Raw genomic sequence first — 16,783 nt, forward strand, 5'->3', positions numbered from 1 at the left:
ACAGAGCGAGAAAGAATGAAATTGTTTTCTTGATTCTGGCTATAATAATGATACGATCTTGTTCAGATTTTGCACTCTAGAAGATATAGTCATCTTCTACGATTCTGCGTTTTAAGTTTTCTCGTATCGTCGAAATTGTGGATGCCACAGATTTTCAACCTTTGTGGGGGCGGAAGTGGGCGGGGCAAAGTTTTGAAATATTCTTGTAGCAGTGACATATCACAGAAGTCTGTATCCAAAACTCTTATAGTCTTTGAGCACTAGGCGCTGAAGGGGACGGACAGACGGACGGACAGACGGACAGACAGACATGGCTCAATCGACTCGGCTAATGATGCTGATCAAGAATATATATACTTTATGGGGTCGGAAACGATTCCTTCTGGACGTTACACACATCCACTTTTACCACAAATCTAATATACCCCAATACTCATTTTGAGTATCGGGTATAAAAAGCACAATGCCAAGTGGATTTCAGCTGTTGCTAGACTCAGACTCGGACTGAGACTCTGATTTGGGCCCGGGGCCAAGCCAAGCCGAGCTATCGATACGATAATTAATAAATATAAGTAAGTGACTGCTTAGTAGCCAGCCCCGAAACCAGTTCGCGCGAGTATCGTAACAAACCCGATTCCACACATGCCCGATAAGAGATACAAGTATCTCTGTGCGAGTATCCATCCGCTGTGTAGATACTTTTCGGTATGGGGGTGGGCTGTGGCTCAGCGTTCTGGCAGCGGAAGCATTTGCAATGATTGATGAAATTCGAAAGGTGTCGCCTCAGTGTCGCCTGCTGCCTGTCCGCCTGCCTGCCTGCCTGCCTGGCTCCTGATCTGTTTGATCTTCTAGCGATGGCATCATTATTTTACACGGAAGCTGGCTGGGAAAATATAGTTCCCATAGATGACGAGCTGAGGAAGACATCTCTGTGACATGTCAGCCATTAGGCAGAAGTTTATGGAGAGGATAATGGCCCAAGCTCCAAGACACCCAATGAATTCTATGGTCGAGTCGCGATTGCCGAAAGACCACTCAGTGGGCAGCTCAAGCCCTTGGATCGTCGAGGGAAAACCCATCAATAAAGCATTTACTGATGAATTCCATTGAGAGAAGCGTGGGCAAGACCCTCCGGCAAGTAGAAATCTATTACGCATAAATAATTGCAGCAATTTATTTCGACATTTGAGCAATGAGCGAATCCAATAACGCTTAATTAAAAGCCGCGAAGACCACTGGCTCCAACCGCTGGCTAAAACAGAAAACTTGTTTATGAATTCGTAGATACGAGTATGAATGGCAGAAAAGAGTTCGCCAGAAACCGAAACCGGCTCACTTAACTAAAGTTGAATTTTTGTTCAAAAGCCCCAAAACGAAGTCGCGATTGAAATAGAGCATGAAATTTTGTATACAATATTCATATTTCCATAGAAAACGACTAAATGAAAATCAAGTGTTTTCGAGTTTGGAGAGATACGCCTCGCCCTCCTATAGATTTTTCTAACATTTTGTTTGTAATTCAATATTTAACAATTTCGAGTGTTTTTTATATCGCTTAGACTTTTTGAACTCATTCCCCATTCCTTCGGTTTATTTTCTCTTCAGACATTAGATTTTCCTTTTTATTTTCTTTAGAATGCTCCCCAGACGCGTCGCGGGGTATTCATTTCTTGACTTTTAATTACCCAATTAATGCTGGCCCTACCCTAGTAGGTTTTATTTTTTATGATTCTTTGAACGTGTCATAAAGTTCGTGTGTGGCTAATGAGTGGATTTCGGCGGCCAGGTGACATTTACATTTCCCATTTTAATTGTCGCAATTAACGCCAGAGCCGAATGAGCGAATGGCACATGAGCTATCAACACGGGCCACGCCCACAGCCTGAGCTGTCACCTCACATCCGCCTGTCATAAATTGGCAAACGAGAAAGAGACCAAATTATTTGATATCGCGGTAAATATTTCAGTTTAAGCCCGAAACCAGTTTGGGTCTTGGCTTTGGGCTTAATTAAACGTCGCAGTCGGAGGATCGATCGGCTGGTGGAGCATGGGTCTTGCCAAAAGTGATTTCCATTAGGGAGTCGAAAGATATTTTCTTAGCCGCGGGCGTGGGTCGAATCGCGTCTGGACGTTGGAAAAGTGCGTTGCGGCGCCCATTCCGAGTGATGCAGTGACAAATTTGCCTTTTCGGCCAAGTTAAGTGTGTCTTTAACACTGTATCTGCAACACAGACCACAATTGTGGGTGTTGGCCTGGTCCGCACTGGCGGCTTTGTGCGGGCATCACGTTGACCCACATCCGATGTGGCTGTTGTTGTTGCCTGTAGAATGCCAGTCATGTGGGGGTCTTAGAAACGTTTCTAGCTTTAAAGCCGGGGCCCACGCCAGGTCTTAACTTACCATTTTCCTCAATGAAGGCGCGTTGACTTCGCAAAACCAGCGACCTGGAAAGACACAAATCGGACAAAAGAAATTCTTGTTAGGAAATTGGCAAATGGAAAAGCAAATAGTAATATCTAGAGCCAAAGAAAACGTAAACACATAGAGTTTATGGAGCTTAGGGCTAACCAAACAACCAGCGGCGAGTAAAGTCGCTTGCGAAACGCTAGGAAAACGCCCGGAAAGCGTTTCGCATCGCCTCGAGTCACAGTGCTTTGGCTGAGACAATTGTCATTTAAAAATAATTCAGTGCAGCACACACACGACACAGAATGCGGCAAAGGCACAGATACACTAGCAGATATAGACAAAAATACCCGAGTGGATGGATGGACAGGAGCCACACTTGCCGGAGGGAGGAAATTATAATAAAATATATCAAGCTGTCAGCGTTTTGAGTTCTTGTTGTCGCCCCCTTTGTTCGGTATTTGGAAACATCTTTGGAAATATGCGCGTGCTACAAAATCCACAATAATCTGTTTGCCATGCCATCGGAGGAGAGCAGGATACGACTCCACGGTATGGCCTCCCATATCCCATCCCCAGAACTCATTAGTGAACTTTGCTGCTCTTTCTTTCTCTTTCCGGGAAAATGTAACATTCGTGCTGCATTTTTCATTTTTTCACTTTGTTGGAAACGGAAACTGCAGTTATTTATAATTTGTTTGGGTCCACAAGGAACGGGGCACGGGGAACGGCGAATGGGGATCCAATCCAAAAATCCTCATGCAATTAGTCAATCCCCCAAAACAGGAGAATGGCAATGTTTTGCCTTTAATTTTTGTGTAATATTTTATTAATTACCTGTCATGTTTTGCTGATATAAAAATAATACTACTTGTACATAAAGAATACCGAATGGAAAGCCGTCTTGCAATTTGCTGCCATATTTTTGAGTCATTTTTCATGTTTCCATCTTTTGGGCGAATTGAAAATTTATGTAAAATGAAAATTTATGCGTCATCTGATTTATGCGGCTGGTATGTTGTTGCATGAATGGAAAAGGCCTGACATGGACACACTCCCCCAACTCCACATCCCCATCCCCATCCCCATCTCAGTCCCAGTTGCCCCGGTGCATTCATGGGGAACGAGTTGCCGCATCGCGTTTTTTTGGGATTGCAGACCAAATTAATATGCGTGTTTATGATTATGATACACCCATCTTGTTGGGTTATTCCAATTCCTATTCCCCACCCTGCCTGGATCAGTTCGGTGCTGATGTCTAGCCACAATTTGTTGTGACTGTTCCTGGTTGAGCGTGGAGCGTTGTCATAATTATAAATTAAGATAATTGGCTTCGATTTTGTGGCAGACAAAGTTGTGGAGCTGGCTGCCAAATAATAAAAGTTTCATCTCCACTATAGTTCCCCCCGACTGGCCGGAATGGCCTGAACACACATCAGTCTCATATTTTTGGAGTATTTCCTCGATCACACCCTCCACACCGCCGCCACAAACCAAGCCATAATCAGAGATCGCTACCACGATTCTCCCACACTCGGCGTGTGAGTTGATCCCTTTTTTGGAGCTCTGATGATATCGATCTGGGCGGATCGGGTCGCATTATCATTACCTCCAGAAGCGCTTGTCTGCTTCCTGCTCGGTGGGCGTCAGGTTTCTTATCTTTTCGGCAAACTCTGACTCATTGTACTGCGGCTGGCTGGAGAGAATCATATCGCCGGCATACGTAATGTGCTAGTGGCATTTATTGGATGGCATTTAATTAGCATTTGGCTTCGCATTTCGCCTTTAATGCACCTATTTTTAGCTAATGGAAATTCTATGCCGAAATTAATTAACTTTAAGGCAACAGAACGATACGACACGACACGACACGACACACACTCGCTGCACTCTGGTTTAGTTCAGTTTTCGGCTGACTCAGAGCTGGACATTTTTAGTTGCCCGTACTTCGTTCAGATATACGTATTTTACGTCTTTTTGGTTGCTGGTTTCTGTGCGAGTTAGGCGCTCCGCGCTCGAAAATCGCCCGAATCGAACTGAATGAACTTTATGCTCTGTAACGCATGTCCCCCCTGTCCCCCTGTCCGCCTGTCCGTGTGTTTGTGTATATTTGTTTTGTGTAGGTCTCTCGCTGCATGGGTGTGCGTTGCCGTATCTTTTGTGTTTGTTTTGGTTGTCGACCATAAAAGAGCGGCGCACTGGCAATCACAGAACCCCAGCGAACCGATACCCAACGAGGGGGAACGTTGTGAGTTGCTGCGGACACCGCAACTCTACAGTTATACCCGATACTAAGTCAGTATGGCTCTCCTCCGGCAGACGCCGCTAATATTAAACGAGGCTACGCAGCGTAGCCACTGCAAATTGATTTGTTCCTTTTGGCTATAAAAATGATCTGATCTGATTCAGATTCAGCAATCTGATAGATATGATCATTATCTATGATTCTGCGTTTTTAGTTTTCTTGTATCCTCAATATTATGGATGCAACAGTTTTTCGTCCTTTGTAGAGGCGGAAAGGGGTGGGGTGAAATTTTGAGATATACGTTTTATAGTGAGATCTTACAGAAAAGCGGATACTAATTTTGGTTATTCTAGCGCTAATAGTCTCTGAGATTTGTGGATGCCCCAGATTTTCGGCCTTTACGGGGGCGGAAGGGAATGTGGCGAAATTTTGACATAAAACGGTCAAGGTCCGATATCACAGAAGTGTGGATACCAAATTTGGTTGCTCTAGCTCTTATGGGTTCTGAGATCCTTGAACTCATATTTTGCAATTGGCAAAGCCGACCATGAAACCTGTGTGTTAGAGAGAGACAGAGCGAGAAAGAATGAAATTGTTTTCTTGATTCTGGCTATAATAATGATACGATCTTGTTCAGATTTTGCACTCTAGAAGATATAGTCATCTTCTACGATTCTGCGTTTTAAGTTTTCTCGTATCGTCGAAATTGTGGATGCCACAGATTTTCAACCTTTGTGGGGGCGGAAGTGGGCGGGGCAAAGTTTTGAAATATTCTTGTAGCAGTGACATATCACAGAAGTCTGTATCCAAAACTCTTATAGTCTTTGAGCACTAGGCGCTGAAGGGGACGGACAGACGGACGGACAGACGGACAGACAGACATGGCTCAATCGACTCGGCTAATGATGCTGATCAAGAATATATATACTTTATGGGGTCGGAAACGATTCCTTCTGGACGTTACACACATCCACTCTTACCACAAATCTAATATACCCCAATACTCATTTTGAGCATCGGGTGTAAAAAGCACAATGCCAAGTGGATTTCAGCTGTTGCTAGACTCAGACTCGGACTGAGACTCTGATTTGGGCCCGGGCCAAGCCAAGCCGAGCTATCGATACGATAATTAATAAATATAAGTAAGTGACTGCTTAGTAGCCAGCCCCCGAAACCAGTTCGCGCGAGTATCGTAACAAACCCGATTCCACACATGCCCGATAAGAGATACAAGTATCTCTGTGCGAGTATCCATCCGCTGTGTAGATACTTTTCGGTATGGGGGTGGGCTGTGGCTCAGCGTTCTGGCAGCGGAAGCATTTGCAATGATTGATGAAATTCGAAAGGTGTCGCCTCAGTGTCGCCTGCTGCCTGTCCGCCTGCCTGCCTGCCTGCCTGGCTCCTGATCTGTTTGATCTTCTAGCGATGGCATCATTATTTTACACGGAAGCTGGCTGGGAAAATATAGTTCCCATAGATGACGAGCTGAGGAAGACATCTCTGTGACATGTCAGCCATTAGGCAGAAGTTTATGGAGAGGATAATGGCCCAAGCTCCAAGACACCCAATGAATTCTATGGTCGAGTCGCGATTGCCGAAAGACCACTCAGTGGGCAGCTCAAGCCCTTGGATCGTCGAGGGAAAACCCATCAATAAAGCATTTACTGATGAATTCCATTGAGAGAAGCGTGGGCAAGACCCTCCGGCAAGTAGAAATCTATTGGGTGTGACGCATAAATAATTGCAGCAATTTATTTCGACATTTGAGCAATGAGCGAATCCAATAACGCTTAATTAAAAGCCGCGAAGACCACTGGCTCCAACCGCTGGCTAAAACAGAAAACTTGTTTATGAATTCGTAGATACGAGTATGAATGGCAGAAAAAAGTTCGCCAGAAACCGAAACCGGCTCACTTAACTAAAGTTGAATTTTTGTTCAAAAGCCCCAAAACGAAGTCGCGATTGAAATAGAGCATGAAATTTTGTATACAATATTCATATTTCCATAGAAAACGACTAAATGAAAATCAAGTGTTTTCGAGTTTGGAGAGATACGCCTCGCCCTCCTATAGATTTTTCTAACATTTTGTTTGTAATTCAATATTTAACAATTTCGAGTGTTTTTTATATCGCTTAGACTTTTTGAACTCATTCCCCATTCCTTCGGTTTATTTTCTCTTCAGACATTAGATTTTCCTTTTTATTTTCTTTAGAATGCTCCCCAGACGCGTCGCGGGGTATTCATTTCTTGACTTTTAATTACCCAATTAATGCTGGCCCTACCCTAGTCGAGTGCCTCCTGTGGCCATTGTAGCGGATGTTTCTGGTTTTATTTTTTATGATTCTTTGAACGTGTCATAAAGTTCGTGTGTGGCTAATGAGTGGATTTCGGCGGCCAGGTGACATTTACATTTCCCATTTTAATTGTCGCAATTAACGCCAGAGCCGAATGAGCGAATGGCACATGAGCTATCAACACGGGCCACGCCCACAGCCTGAGCTGTCACCTCACATCCGCCTGTCATAAATTGGCAAACGAGAAAGAGACCAAATTATTTCATACCGCGGTAAATATTTCAGTTTAAGCCCGAAACCAGTTTGTGTCTTGCCTTTGGGCTTAATTAAACGTCGCAGTCGGAGGATCGATCGGCTGGTGGAGCATGGGTCTTGCCAAAAGTGATTTCCATTAGGGAGTCGAAAGATATTTTCTTAGCCGCGGGCGTGGGTCGAATCGCGTCTGGACGTTGGAAAAGTGCGTTGCGGCGCCCAGTCCGAGTGATGCAGTGACAAATTTGCCTTTTCGGCCAAGTTAAGTGTGTCTTTAACACTGTATCTGCAACACAGACCACAATTGTGGGTGTTGGCCTGGTCCGCACTGGCGGCCTTGTGCGGGCATCACGTTGACCCACATCCGATGTGGCTGTTGTTGTTGCCTGTAGAATGCCAGTCATGTGGGGGTCTAAGAAACGTTTCTAGCTTTAAAGCCGGGGCCCACGCCAGGTCTTAACTTACCATTTTCCTCAATGAAGGCGCGTTGACTTCGCAAAACCAGCGACCTGGAAAGACACAAATCGGACAAAAGAAATTCTTGTTAGGAAATTGGCAAATGGAAAAGCAAATAGTAATATCTAGAGCCAAAGAAAACGTAAACACATAGAGTTTATGGAGCTTAGGGCTAACCAAACAACCAGCGGCGAGTAAAGTCGCTTGCGAAACGCTAGGAAAACGCCCGGAAAGCGTTTCGCATCGCCTCGAGTCACAGTGCTTTGGCTGAGACAATTGTCATTTAAAAATAATTCAGTGCAGCACACACACGACACAGAATGCGGCAAAGGCACAGATACACTAGCAGATATAGACAAAAATACCCGAGTGGATGGATGGACAGGAGCCACCCTTGCCGGAGGGAGGAAATTATAATAAAATATATCAAGCTGTCAGCGTTTTGAGTTCTTGTTGTCGCCCCCTTTGTTCGGTATTTGGAAACATCTTTGGAAATATGCGCGTGCTACAAAATCCACAATAATCTGTTTGCCATGCCATCGGAGGAGAGCAGGATACGACTCCACGGTATGGCATCCCATATCCCATCCCCAGAACTCATTAGTGAACTTTGCTGCTCTTTCTTTCTCTTTCCGTTGGAAACGGAAACTGCAGTTATTTATAATTTGTTTGGGTCCACAAGGAACGGGGCACGGGGAACGGCGAATGGGGATCCAATCCAAAAATCCTCATGCAATTAGCCAATCCCCCCAAAACAGGAGAATGGCAATGTTTTGCCTTTAATTTTTGTGTAATATTTTATTAATTACCTGTCATGTTTTGCTGATATAAAAATAATACTACTTGTACATAAAGAATACCGAATGGAAAGCCGTCTTGCAATTTGCTGACATATTTTTGAGTCATTTTTCATGTTTCCATCTTTTGGGCGAATTGAAAATTTATGTAAAATGAAAATTTATGCGTCATCTGATTTATGCGGCTGGTATGTTGTTGCATGAATGGAAAAGGCCTGACATGTACACACTCCCCCAACTCCACATCCCCATCCCTATCCCCATCTCAGTCCCAGTTGCCCCGGTGCATTCATGGGGAACGAGTTGCCGCATCGCGTTTTTTTGGGATTGCAGACCAAATTAATATGCGTGTTTATGATTATGATACACCCATCTTGTTGGGTTATTCCAATTCCTATTCCCCACCCTGCCTGGATCAGTTCGGTGCTGATGTCTAGCCACAATTTGTTGTGACTGTTCCTGGTTGAGCGTGGAGCGTTGTCATAATTATAAATTAAGATAATTGGCTTCGATTTTGTGGCAGACAAAGTTGTGGAGCTGGCTGCCAAATAATAAAAGTTTCATCTCCACTATAGTTCCCCCCGACTGGCCGGAATGGCCTGAACACACATGAGTCTCATATTTTTGGAGTATTTCCTCGATCACACCCTCCACACCGCCGCCACAAACCAAGCCATAATCAGAGATCGCTACCACGATTCTCCCACACTCGGCGTGTGAGTTGATCCCTTTTTTGGAGCTCTGATGATATCGATCTGGGCGGATCGGGTCGCATTATCATTACCTCCAGAAGCGCTTGACTGCTTCCTGCTCGGTGGGCGTCAGGTTTCTTATCTTTTCGGCAAACTCTGACTCATTGTACTGCGGCTGGCTGGAGAGAATCATATCGCCGGCATACGTAATGTGCTAGTGGCATTTATTGGATGGCATTTAATTAGCATTTGGCTTCGCATTTCGCCTTTAATGCACCTATTTTTAGCTAATGGAAATTCTATGCCGAAATTAATTAACTTTAAGGCAACAGAACGATACGACACGACACGACACACACTCGCTGCACTCTGGTTTAGTTCAGTTTTCGGCTGACTCAGAGCTGGACATTTTTAGTTGCCCGTACTTCGTTCAGATATACGTATTTTACGTCTTTTTGGTTGCTGGTTTCTGTGCGAGTTAGGCGCTCCGCGCTCGAAAATCGCCCGAATCGAACTGAATGAACTTTATGCTCTGTAACGCATGTCCCCCCTGTCCCCCTGTCCACCTGTCCGTGTGTTTGTGTATATTTGTTTTGTGTAGGTCTCTCGCTGCATGGGTGTGCGTTGCCGTATCTTTTGTGTTTGTTTTGGTTGTCGACCATAAAAGAGCGGCGCACTGGCAATCACAGAACCCCAGCGAACCGATACCCAACGAGGGGGAACGTTGTGAGTTGCTGCGGACACCGCAACTCTACAGTTATACCCGATACTAAGTCAGTATGGCTCTCCTCCGGCAGACGCCGCTAATATTAAACGAGGCTACGCAGCGTAGCCACTGCAAATTGATTTGTTCCTTTTGGCTATAAAAATGATCTGATCTGATTCAGATTCAGCAATCTGATAGATATGATCATTATCTATGATTCTGCGTTTTTAGTTTTCTTGTATCCTCAATATTATGGATGCAACAGTTTTTCGTCCTTTGTAGAGGCGGAAAGGGGTGAGGTGAAATTTTGAGATATACGTTTTATAGTGAGATCTTACAGAAGTGCGAATACTAATTTTGGTTATTCTAGCGCTAATAGTCTCTGAGATTTGTGGATGCCCCAGATTTTCGGCCTTTACGGGGGCGGAAGGGAATGTGGCGAAATTTTGACATAAAACGGTCAAGGTCCGATATCACAGAAGTGTGGATACCAAATTTGGTTGCTCTAGCTCTTATGGGTTCTGAGATCCTTGAACTCATATTTTGCAATTGGCAAAGCCGACCATGAAACCTGTGTGTTAGAGAGAGACAGAGCGAGAAAGAATGAAATTGTTTTCTTGATTCTGGCTATAATAATGATACGATCTTGTTCAGATTTTGCACTCTAGAAGATATAGTCATCTTCTACGATTCTGCGTTTTAAGTTTTCTCGTATCGTCGAAATTGTGGATGCCACAGATTTTCAACCTTTGTGGGGGCGGAAGTGGGCGGGGCAAAGTTTTGAAATATTCTTGTAGCAGTGACATATCACAGAAGTCTGTATCCAAAACTCTTATAGTCTTTGAGCACTAGGCGCTGAAGGGGACGGACAGACGGACGGACAGACGGACAGACAGACATGGCTCAATCGACTCGGCTAATGATGCTGATCAAGAATATATATACTTTATGGGGTCGGAAACGATTCCTTCTGGACGTTACACACATCCACTTTTACCACAAATCTAATATACCCCAATACTCATTTTGAGTATCGGGTATAAAAAGCACAATGCCAAGTGGATTTTAGCTGTTGCTAGACTCAGACTCGGACTGAGACTCTGATTTGGGCCCGGGGCCAAGCCAAGCCGAGCTATCGATACGATAATTAATAAATATAAGTAAGTGGCTGCTTAGTAGCCAGCCCCGAAACCAGTTCGCGCGAGTATCGTAACAAACCCGATTCCACACATGCCCGATAAGAGATACAAGTATCTCTGTGCGAGTATCCATCCGCTGTGTAGATACTTTTCGGTATGGGGGTGGGCTGTGGCTCAGCGTTCTGGCAGCGGAAGCATTTGCAATGATTGATGAAATTCGAAAGGTGTCGCCTCAGTGTCGCCTGCTGCCTGTCCGCCTGCCTGCCTGCCTGCCTGGCTCCTGATCTGTTTGATCTTTTAGCGATGGCATCATTATTTTACACGGAAGCTGGCTGGGAAAATATAGTTCCCATAGATGACGAGCTGAGGAAGACATCTCTGTGACATGTCAGCCATTAGGCAGAAGTTTATGGAGAGGATAATGGCCCAAGCTCCAAGACACCCAATGAATTCTATGGTCGAGTCGCGATTGCCGAAAGACCACTCAGTGGGCAGCTCAAGCCCTTGGATCGTCGAGGGAAAACCCATCAATAAAGCATTTACTGATGAATTCCATTGAGAGAAGCGTGGGCAAGACCCTCCGGCAAGTAGAAATCTATTGGGTGTGACGCATAAATAATTGCAGCAATTTATTTCGACATTTGAGCAATGAGCGAATCCAATAACGCTTAATTAAAAGCCGCGAAGACCACTGGCTCCAACCGCTGGCTAAAACAGAAAACTTGTTTATGAATTCGTAGATACGAGTATGAATGGCAGAAAAGAGTTCGCAAGAAACCGAAACCGGCTCACTTAACTAAAGTTAAATTTTTGTTCAAAAGCCCCAAAACGAAATCGCCTCAGCCCCTGCGATTGAAATAGAGCATGAAATTTTGTATACAATATTCATATTTCCATAGAAAACAGATGAACGGAGGAATTAACATAAATTACAAAATCAATGCCCAGAGGAAATACTAATTATGAAATAAAAATATCATTTCATGGACTGGCACTCGGAGTTCAATAGACGACCGCCTGATAGGCAGGCAGGCGGCTTGACATCGATGCCTGCCCCGTAAGACGGCAATTGTGTAAATAATAATCAATTGATGATTGTTTTCAACGGAGTAAACATTTAATTAAGCTTACAATTTGAATAAACAATTTGATTATAGAATAGTAGTACTTACATATGTACAGATTGTATGTATGTTCAGTTCATGTGACGATGGGTTTTGGAAATCAGACAGAACTTTCCTGATGCTCCGCCTAATTTCTGCTTTACTCTTACCCCAATGGATTTGGCTCATTGATTGCCCATCCACCCAGCAAACCAACTAACGTGCCTTTTGCGAGAGTTCCGCAAAATGCTCGCAAACGAGCTCGCAAGCGAGCTTGTGTACGAGCGATATGGTTTTGTGTCGCAAAACGCTCGCAAACGAGCTCGCAAGCGAGCCAAAAATGAGCACTACTTCTTGTGTCGCAAAACGCTCGCAAACGAGCTCGCGAGCGGGAGTTTTACAATAGGAAAGTGCGCTTCGACTGTGTTGCCGGTCGAAAGCCAAAAAAAAAGCAAGCCTTCGTGTGCCTTCGGTCCGGCAATTCTCCTTCGGCTTTGTATTCACGTCTCGACAGATGACGTGTCGCCAGATTGGTGGTCGAAAAGTCATTCGGGTTTTTCTTTTTTTACATGTGTCGAGCATTAGAAACAAGTGCAAATAAAGCGTGCGTTCCTTGCGCCGTCATTTCAATTATTTTCGTCGAACTGTGCAGTGCTAAGTTAAAAATCTCTACCATCTCTTACGCATTTAAAAGAAATTTCTGCCAATCGGTAAGTACATTATTAATAAAAGAAATAAAATGTCTTACAAAAGAAAAAGCCGAACATATATCGAACATGTAATTCCCCAATTTTTAATATATTTTATATTTTCTTCAGATGCATTTAAACAGAAGTTTGCGCTCGACGATCAGGATTTCGACCATACAACTCAAAAATATTTCCAGTATGCTCAGGAACGGAAGGCCAGATTGGAAAAAAGTGATGCAAAAAAACTTAAATTTTAGTACATAGTTCATACATATTACATACATACATTAAATTCATTTCATATTACAGTTTAAAAATATTTTTTATTACGGATCAAAATGGGAACGGGTCAAAAAAAAACTCTCGCAAAAACTATTTCTTGCGAGCCTTTTGCGACATCGTTTGCGAGCCTTTTGCGATATCATTTATGATAGCTCGCAAAGGAATCATTTGTGAGCCTTTTGCGATATCATTTATGAGTCTTTTTATACCCGATACTCAAAATGAGTATTGGGGTATATTAGATTTGTGGTAAAAGTGGATGTGTGTAACGTCCAGAAGGAATCGTTTCCGACCCCATAAAGTTTATATATTCTTGATCAGCATCAATAGCCGAGTCGATTGAGCCCTGTCTGTCTGTCCGTCTGTCCGTCCGTCCGTCCGTCCGTCCGTCCGTCCCCTTCAGCGCCTAGTGCTCAAAGACTATAAGAGCTAGAGCAACGATGTTTTGGATCCAGACTTCTGTGATATGTCACTGCTACAAAAATATTTCAAAACTTCGCCCCGCCCACTTCCGCCCCCACAAAGGACGAAAATCTGTGGCATCCACAATTTTAAAGATATGAGAAAACCAAAAACGTAGAATTGTAGAGAATGACCATATCTTTAAGACTGCGGAATCTGAATTGGACCGTATTATTATTATAGCCAGCATCAAGAAAACAATTTCATTCTTTCTCGCTCTGTCTCTCTCTAACACACAGGTTTCATGGTCGGTTTTGCCAATTGCAAAATATGAGTTCAAGGATCTCAGAACCCATAAGAGCTAGAGCAACCAAATTTGGTATCCACACTCCTGTGATATCGGACCTTGACCACACCCCCTTCCGCCCCCGCAAAGGACGAAAATCTGGGGCATCCACAAATCTCAGAGACTATTAACGCTAGAGTAACCAAAATTAGTATCCGCACTCCTGTTAGATCTCACTATAAAACGTATATCTCAAAATTTCGTCCTTCCCCCTTCCGCCCACATAAAGGCCGAAAATCTGTTGCATCCACAATATTGCAGATTCGAGAAAACTAAAAGCGCAGAATCATAGATAACGACCATATCTATTTGATTGCTGAATCTGGATCAGATCGGATCATTTTTCTAGCATAAGCAAGAAATCAATTTGCAGTGGCTACGCAGCGCCCGACGTCACGCTCAGACTGATTTTCTGTCTCTCTCGCACGCACTCTTTGTCGTGTCGTTCAATATTAGCGGCGTCTGCCGGAGGAGAGCCATACTGACTAAGTATCGGATATAACTGTAGAGTTGCGGTGTCCGCAGCAACTCACAAGGTTCCCCCTCGTTTGATACTGCAATGGGCTCGAACAAAATATTTCTTTTGATATTATTTTATATCAAAAACGACTCATAAATGATATCGCAAAAGGCTCACAAATGATATAGCAAAAGGCTCATAATCAGAGATCGCTACCACGATTCTCCCACACTCGGCGTGGGAGTTGATCCCTTTTTTGGAGCTCTGATGATATCGATCTGGGCGGATCGGGTCGCATTATCATTACCTCCAGAAGCGCTTGACTGCTTCCTGCTCGGTGGGCGTCAGGTTTCTTATCTTTTCGGCAAACTCTGACTCATTGTACTGCGGCTGGCTGGAGAGAATCATATCGCCGGCATACGTAATGTGCTAGTGGCATTTATTGGATGGCATTTAATTAGCATTTGGCTTCGCATTTCGCCTTTAATGCACCTATTTTTAGCTAATGGAAATTCTATGCCGAAATTAATTAACTTTAAGGCAACAGAACGATACGACACGACACGACACGACACACACTCGCTGCACTCTGGTTTAGTTCAGTTTTCGGCTGACTCAGAGCTGGACATTTTTAGTTGCCCGTACTTCGTTCAGATATACGTATTTTACGTCTTTTTGGTTGCTGGTTTCTGTGCGAGTTAGGCGCTCCGCGCTCGAAAATCGCCCGAATCGAACTGAATGAACTTTATGCTCAGTAACGCATGTCCCCCCTGTCCCCCTGTCAGCTGTCCGTGTGTTTGTGTGTATTTGTTTTGTGTAGGTCTCTCGCTGCATGGGTGTGCGTTGCCGTATCTTTTGTGTTTGTTTTGGTTGTCGACCATAAAAGAGCGGCGCACTGGCAATCACAGAACCCCAGCGAACCGATACCCAACGAGGGGGAACGTTGTGAGTTGCTGCGGACACCGCAACTCTACAGTTATACCCGATACTAAGTCAGTATGGCTCTCCTCCGGCAGACGCCGCTAATATTAAACGAGGCTACGCAGCGTAGCCACTGCAAATTGATTTGTTCCTTTTGGCTATAAAAATGATCTGATCTGATTCAGATTCAGCAATCTGATAGATATGATCATTATCTATGATTCTGCGTTTTTAGTTTTCTTGTATCCTCAATATTATGGATGCAACATTTTTTCGTCCTTTGTAGAGGCGGAAAAGGGTTGGGTGAAATTTTGAGATATACGTTTTATAGTGAGATCTTACAGAAAAGCGGATACTAATTTTGGTTATTCTAGCGCTAATAGTCTCTGAGATTTGTGGATGCCCCAGATTTTCGGCCTTTACGGGGGCGGAAGGGGATGTGGCGAAATTTTGACATAAAACGGTCAAGGTCCGATATCACAGAAGTGTGGATACCAAATTTGGTTGCTCTAGCTCTTATGGGTTCTGAGATCCTTGAACTCATATTTTGCAATTGGCAAAGCCGACCATGAAATCTGTGTGTTAGAGAGAGACAGAGCGAGAAAGAATGAAATTGTTTTCTTGATTCTGGCTATAATAATGACACGATCTTGTTCAGATTTTGCACTCTAGAAGATATAGTCATCTTCTACGATTCTGCGTTTTAAGTTTTCTCGTATCGTCGAAATTGTGGATGCCACAGATTTTCAACCTTTGTGGGGGCGGAAGTGGGCGGGGCAAAGTTTTGAAATATTCTTGTAGCAGTGACATATCACAGAAGTCTGGATCCAAAACTCTTATAGTCTTTGAGCACTAGGCGCTGAAGGGGACGGACAGACGGACGGACAGACGGACAGACAGACATGGCTCAATCGACTCGGCTAATGATGCTGATCAAGAATATATATACTTTATGGGGTCGGAAACGATTCCTTCTGGACGTTACACACATCCACTTTTACCACAAATCTAATATACCCCAATACTCATTTTGAGTATCGGGTATAAAAAGCACAATGCCAAGTGGGTTTCAGCTGTTGCTAGACTCAGACTCGGACTGAGACTCTGATTTGGGCCCGGGGCCAAGCCAAGCCGAGCTATCGATACGATAATTAATAAATATAAGTAAGTGACTGCTTAGCAGCCAGCCCCGAAACCAGTTCGCGCGAGTATCGTAACAAACCCGATTCCACACATGCCCGATAAGAGATACAAGTATCTCTGTGCGAGTATCCATCCGCTGTGTAGATACTTTTCGGTATGGGGGTGGGCTGTGGCTCAGCGTTCTGGCAGCGGAAGCATTTGCAATGATTGATGAAATTCGAAAGGTGTCGCCTCAGTGTCGCCTGCTGCCTGTCCGCCTGCCTGCCTGCCTGCCTGCCTGCCTGGCTCCTGATCTGTTTGATCTTCTAGCGATGGCATCATTATTTTACACGGAAGCTGGCTGGGAAAATATAGTTCCCATAGATGACGAGCTGAGGAAGACATCTCTGTGACATGTCAGCCATTAGGCAGAAGTCTATGGAGAGGATAATGGCCCAAGCTCCAAGACAC

General features: G+C 44.2%; 1 protein-coding gene across 4 annotated transcripts in view; it reads right to left on the reverse strand.

Annotated features, from left to right (window-relative positions):
* Positions 1 to 1,135: 1,135 nt before the first annotated feature.
* The window catches only part of LOC117192204, a 37,671-nt gene continuing 22,023 nt past the window's right edge, over positions 1,136 to 16,783 (reverse strand). For 2 of the 4 annotated variants that reach the window (XM_033396875.1, XM_033396876.1), the window contains exons 3-5: positions 7,663 to 7,706; positions 2,400 to 2,443; positions 1,382 to 2,320 (exon numbers count right to left, since the gene is read on the reverse strand). In XM_033396875.1, coding sequence (XP_033252766.1) covers positions 2,009 to 2,320; positions 2,400 to 2,443; positions 7,663 to 7,706 — 400 coding nt within the window. In that variant the 3' untranslated portion in view covers positions 1,382 to 2,008. Of the gene's footprint in view, positions 2,321 to 2,399; positions 2,444 to 7,662; positions 7,707 to 9,234; positions 9,666 to 12,159; positions 12,456 to 16,783 lie in introns of those variants that run through there. The other 2 variants (XM_033396877.1, XM_033396874.1) reach the window with 2 other exon arrangements.

This window comes from Drosophila miranda (genome assembly GCF_003369915.1).
Source record: "Drosophila miranda strain MSH22 chromosome Y unlocalized genomic scaffold, D.miranda_PacBio2.1 Contig_Y2_pilon, whole genome shotgun sequence".
In the NCBI taxonomy this organism is placed as follows: Eukaryota; Metazoa; Arthropoda; class Insecta; order Diptera; family Drosophilidae; genus Drosophila; species Drosophila miranda.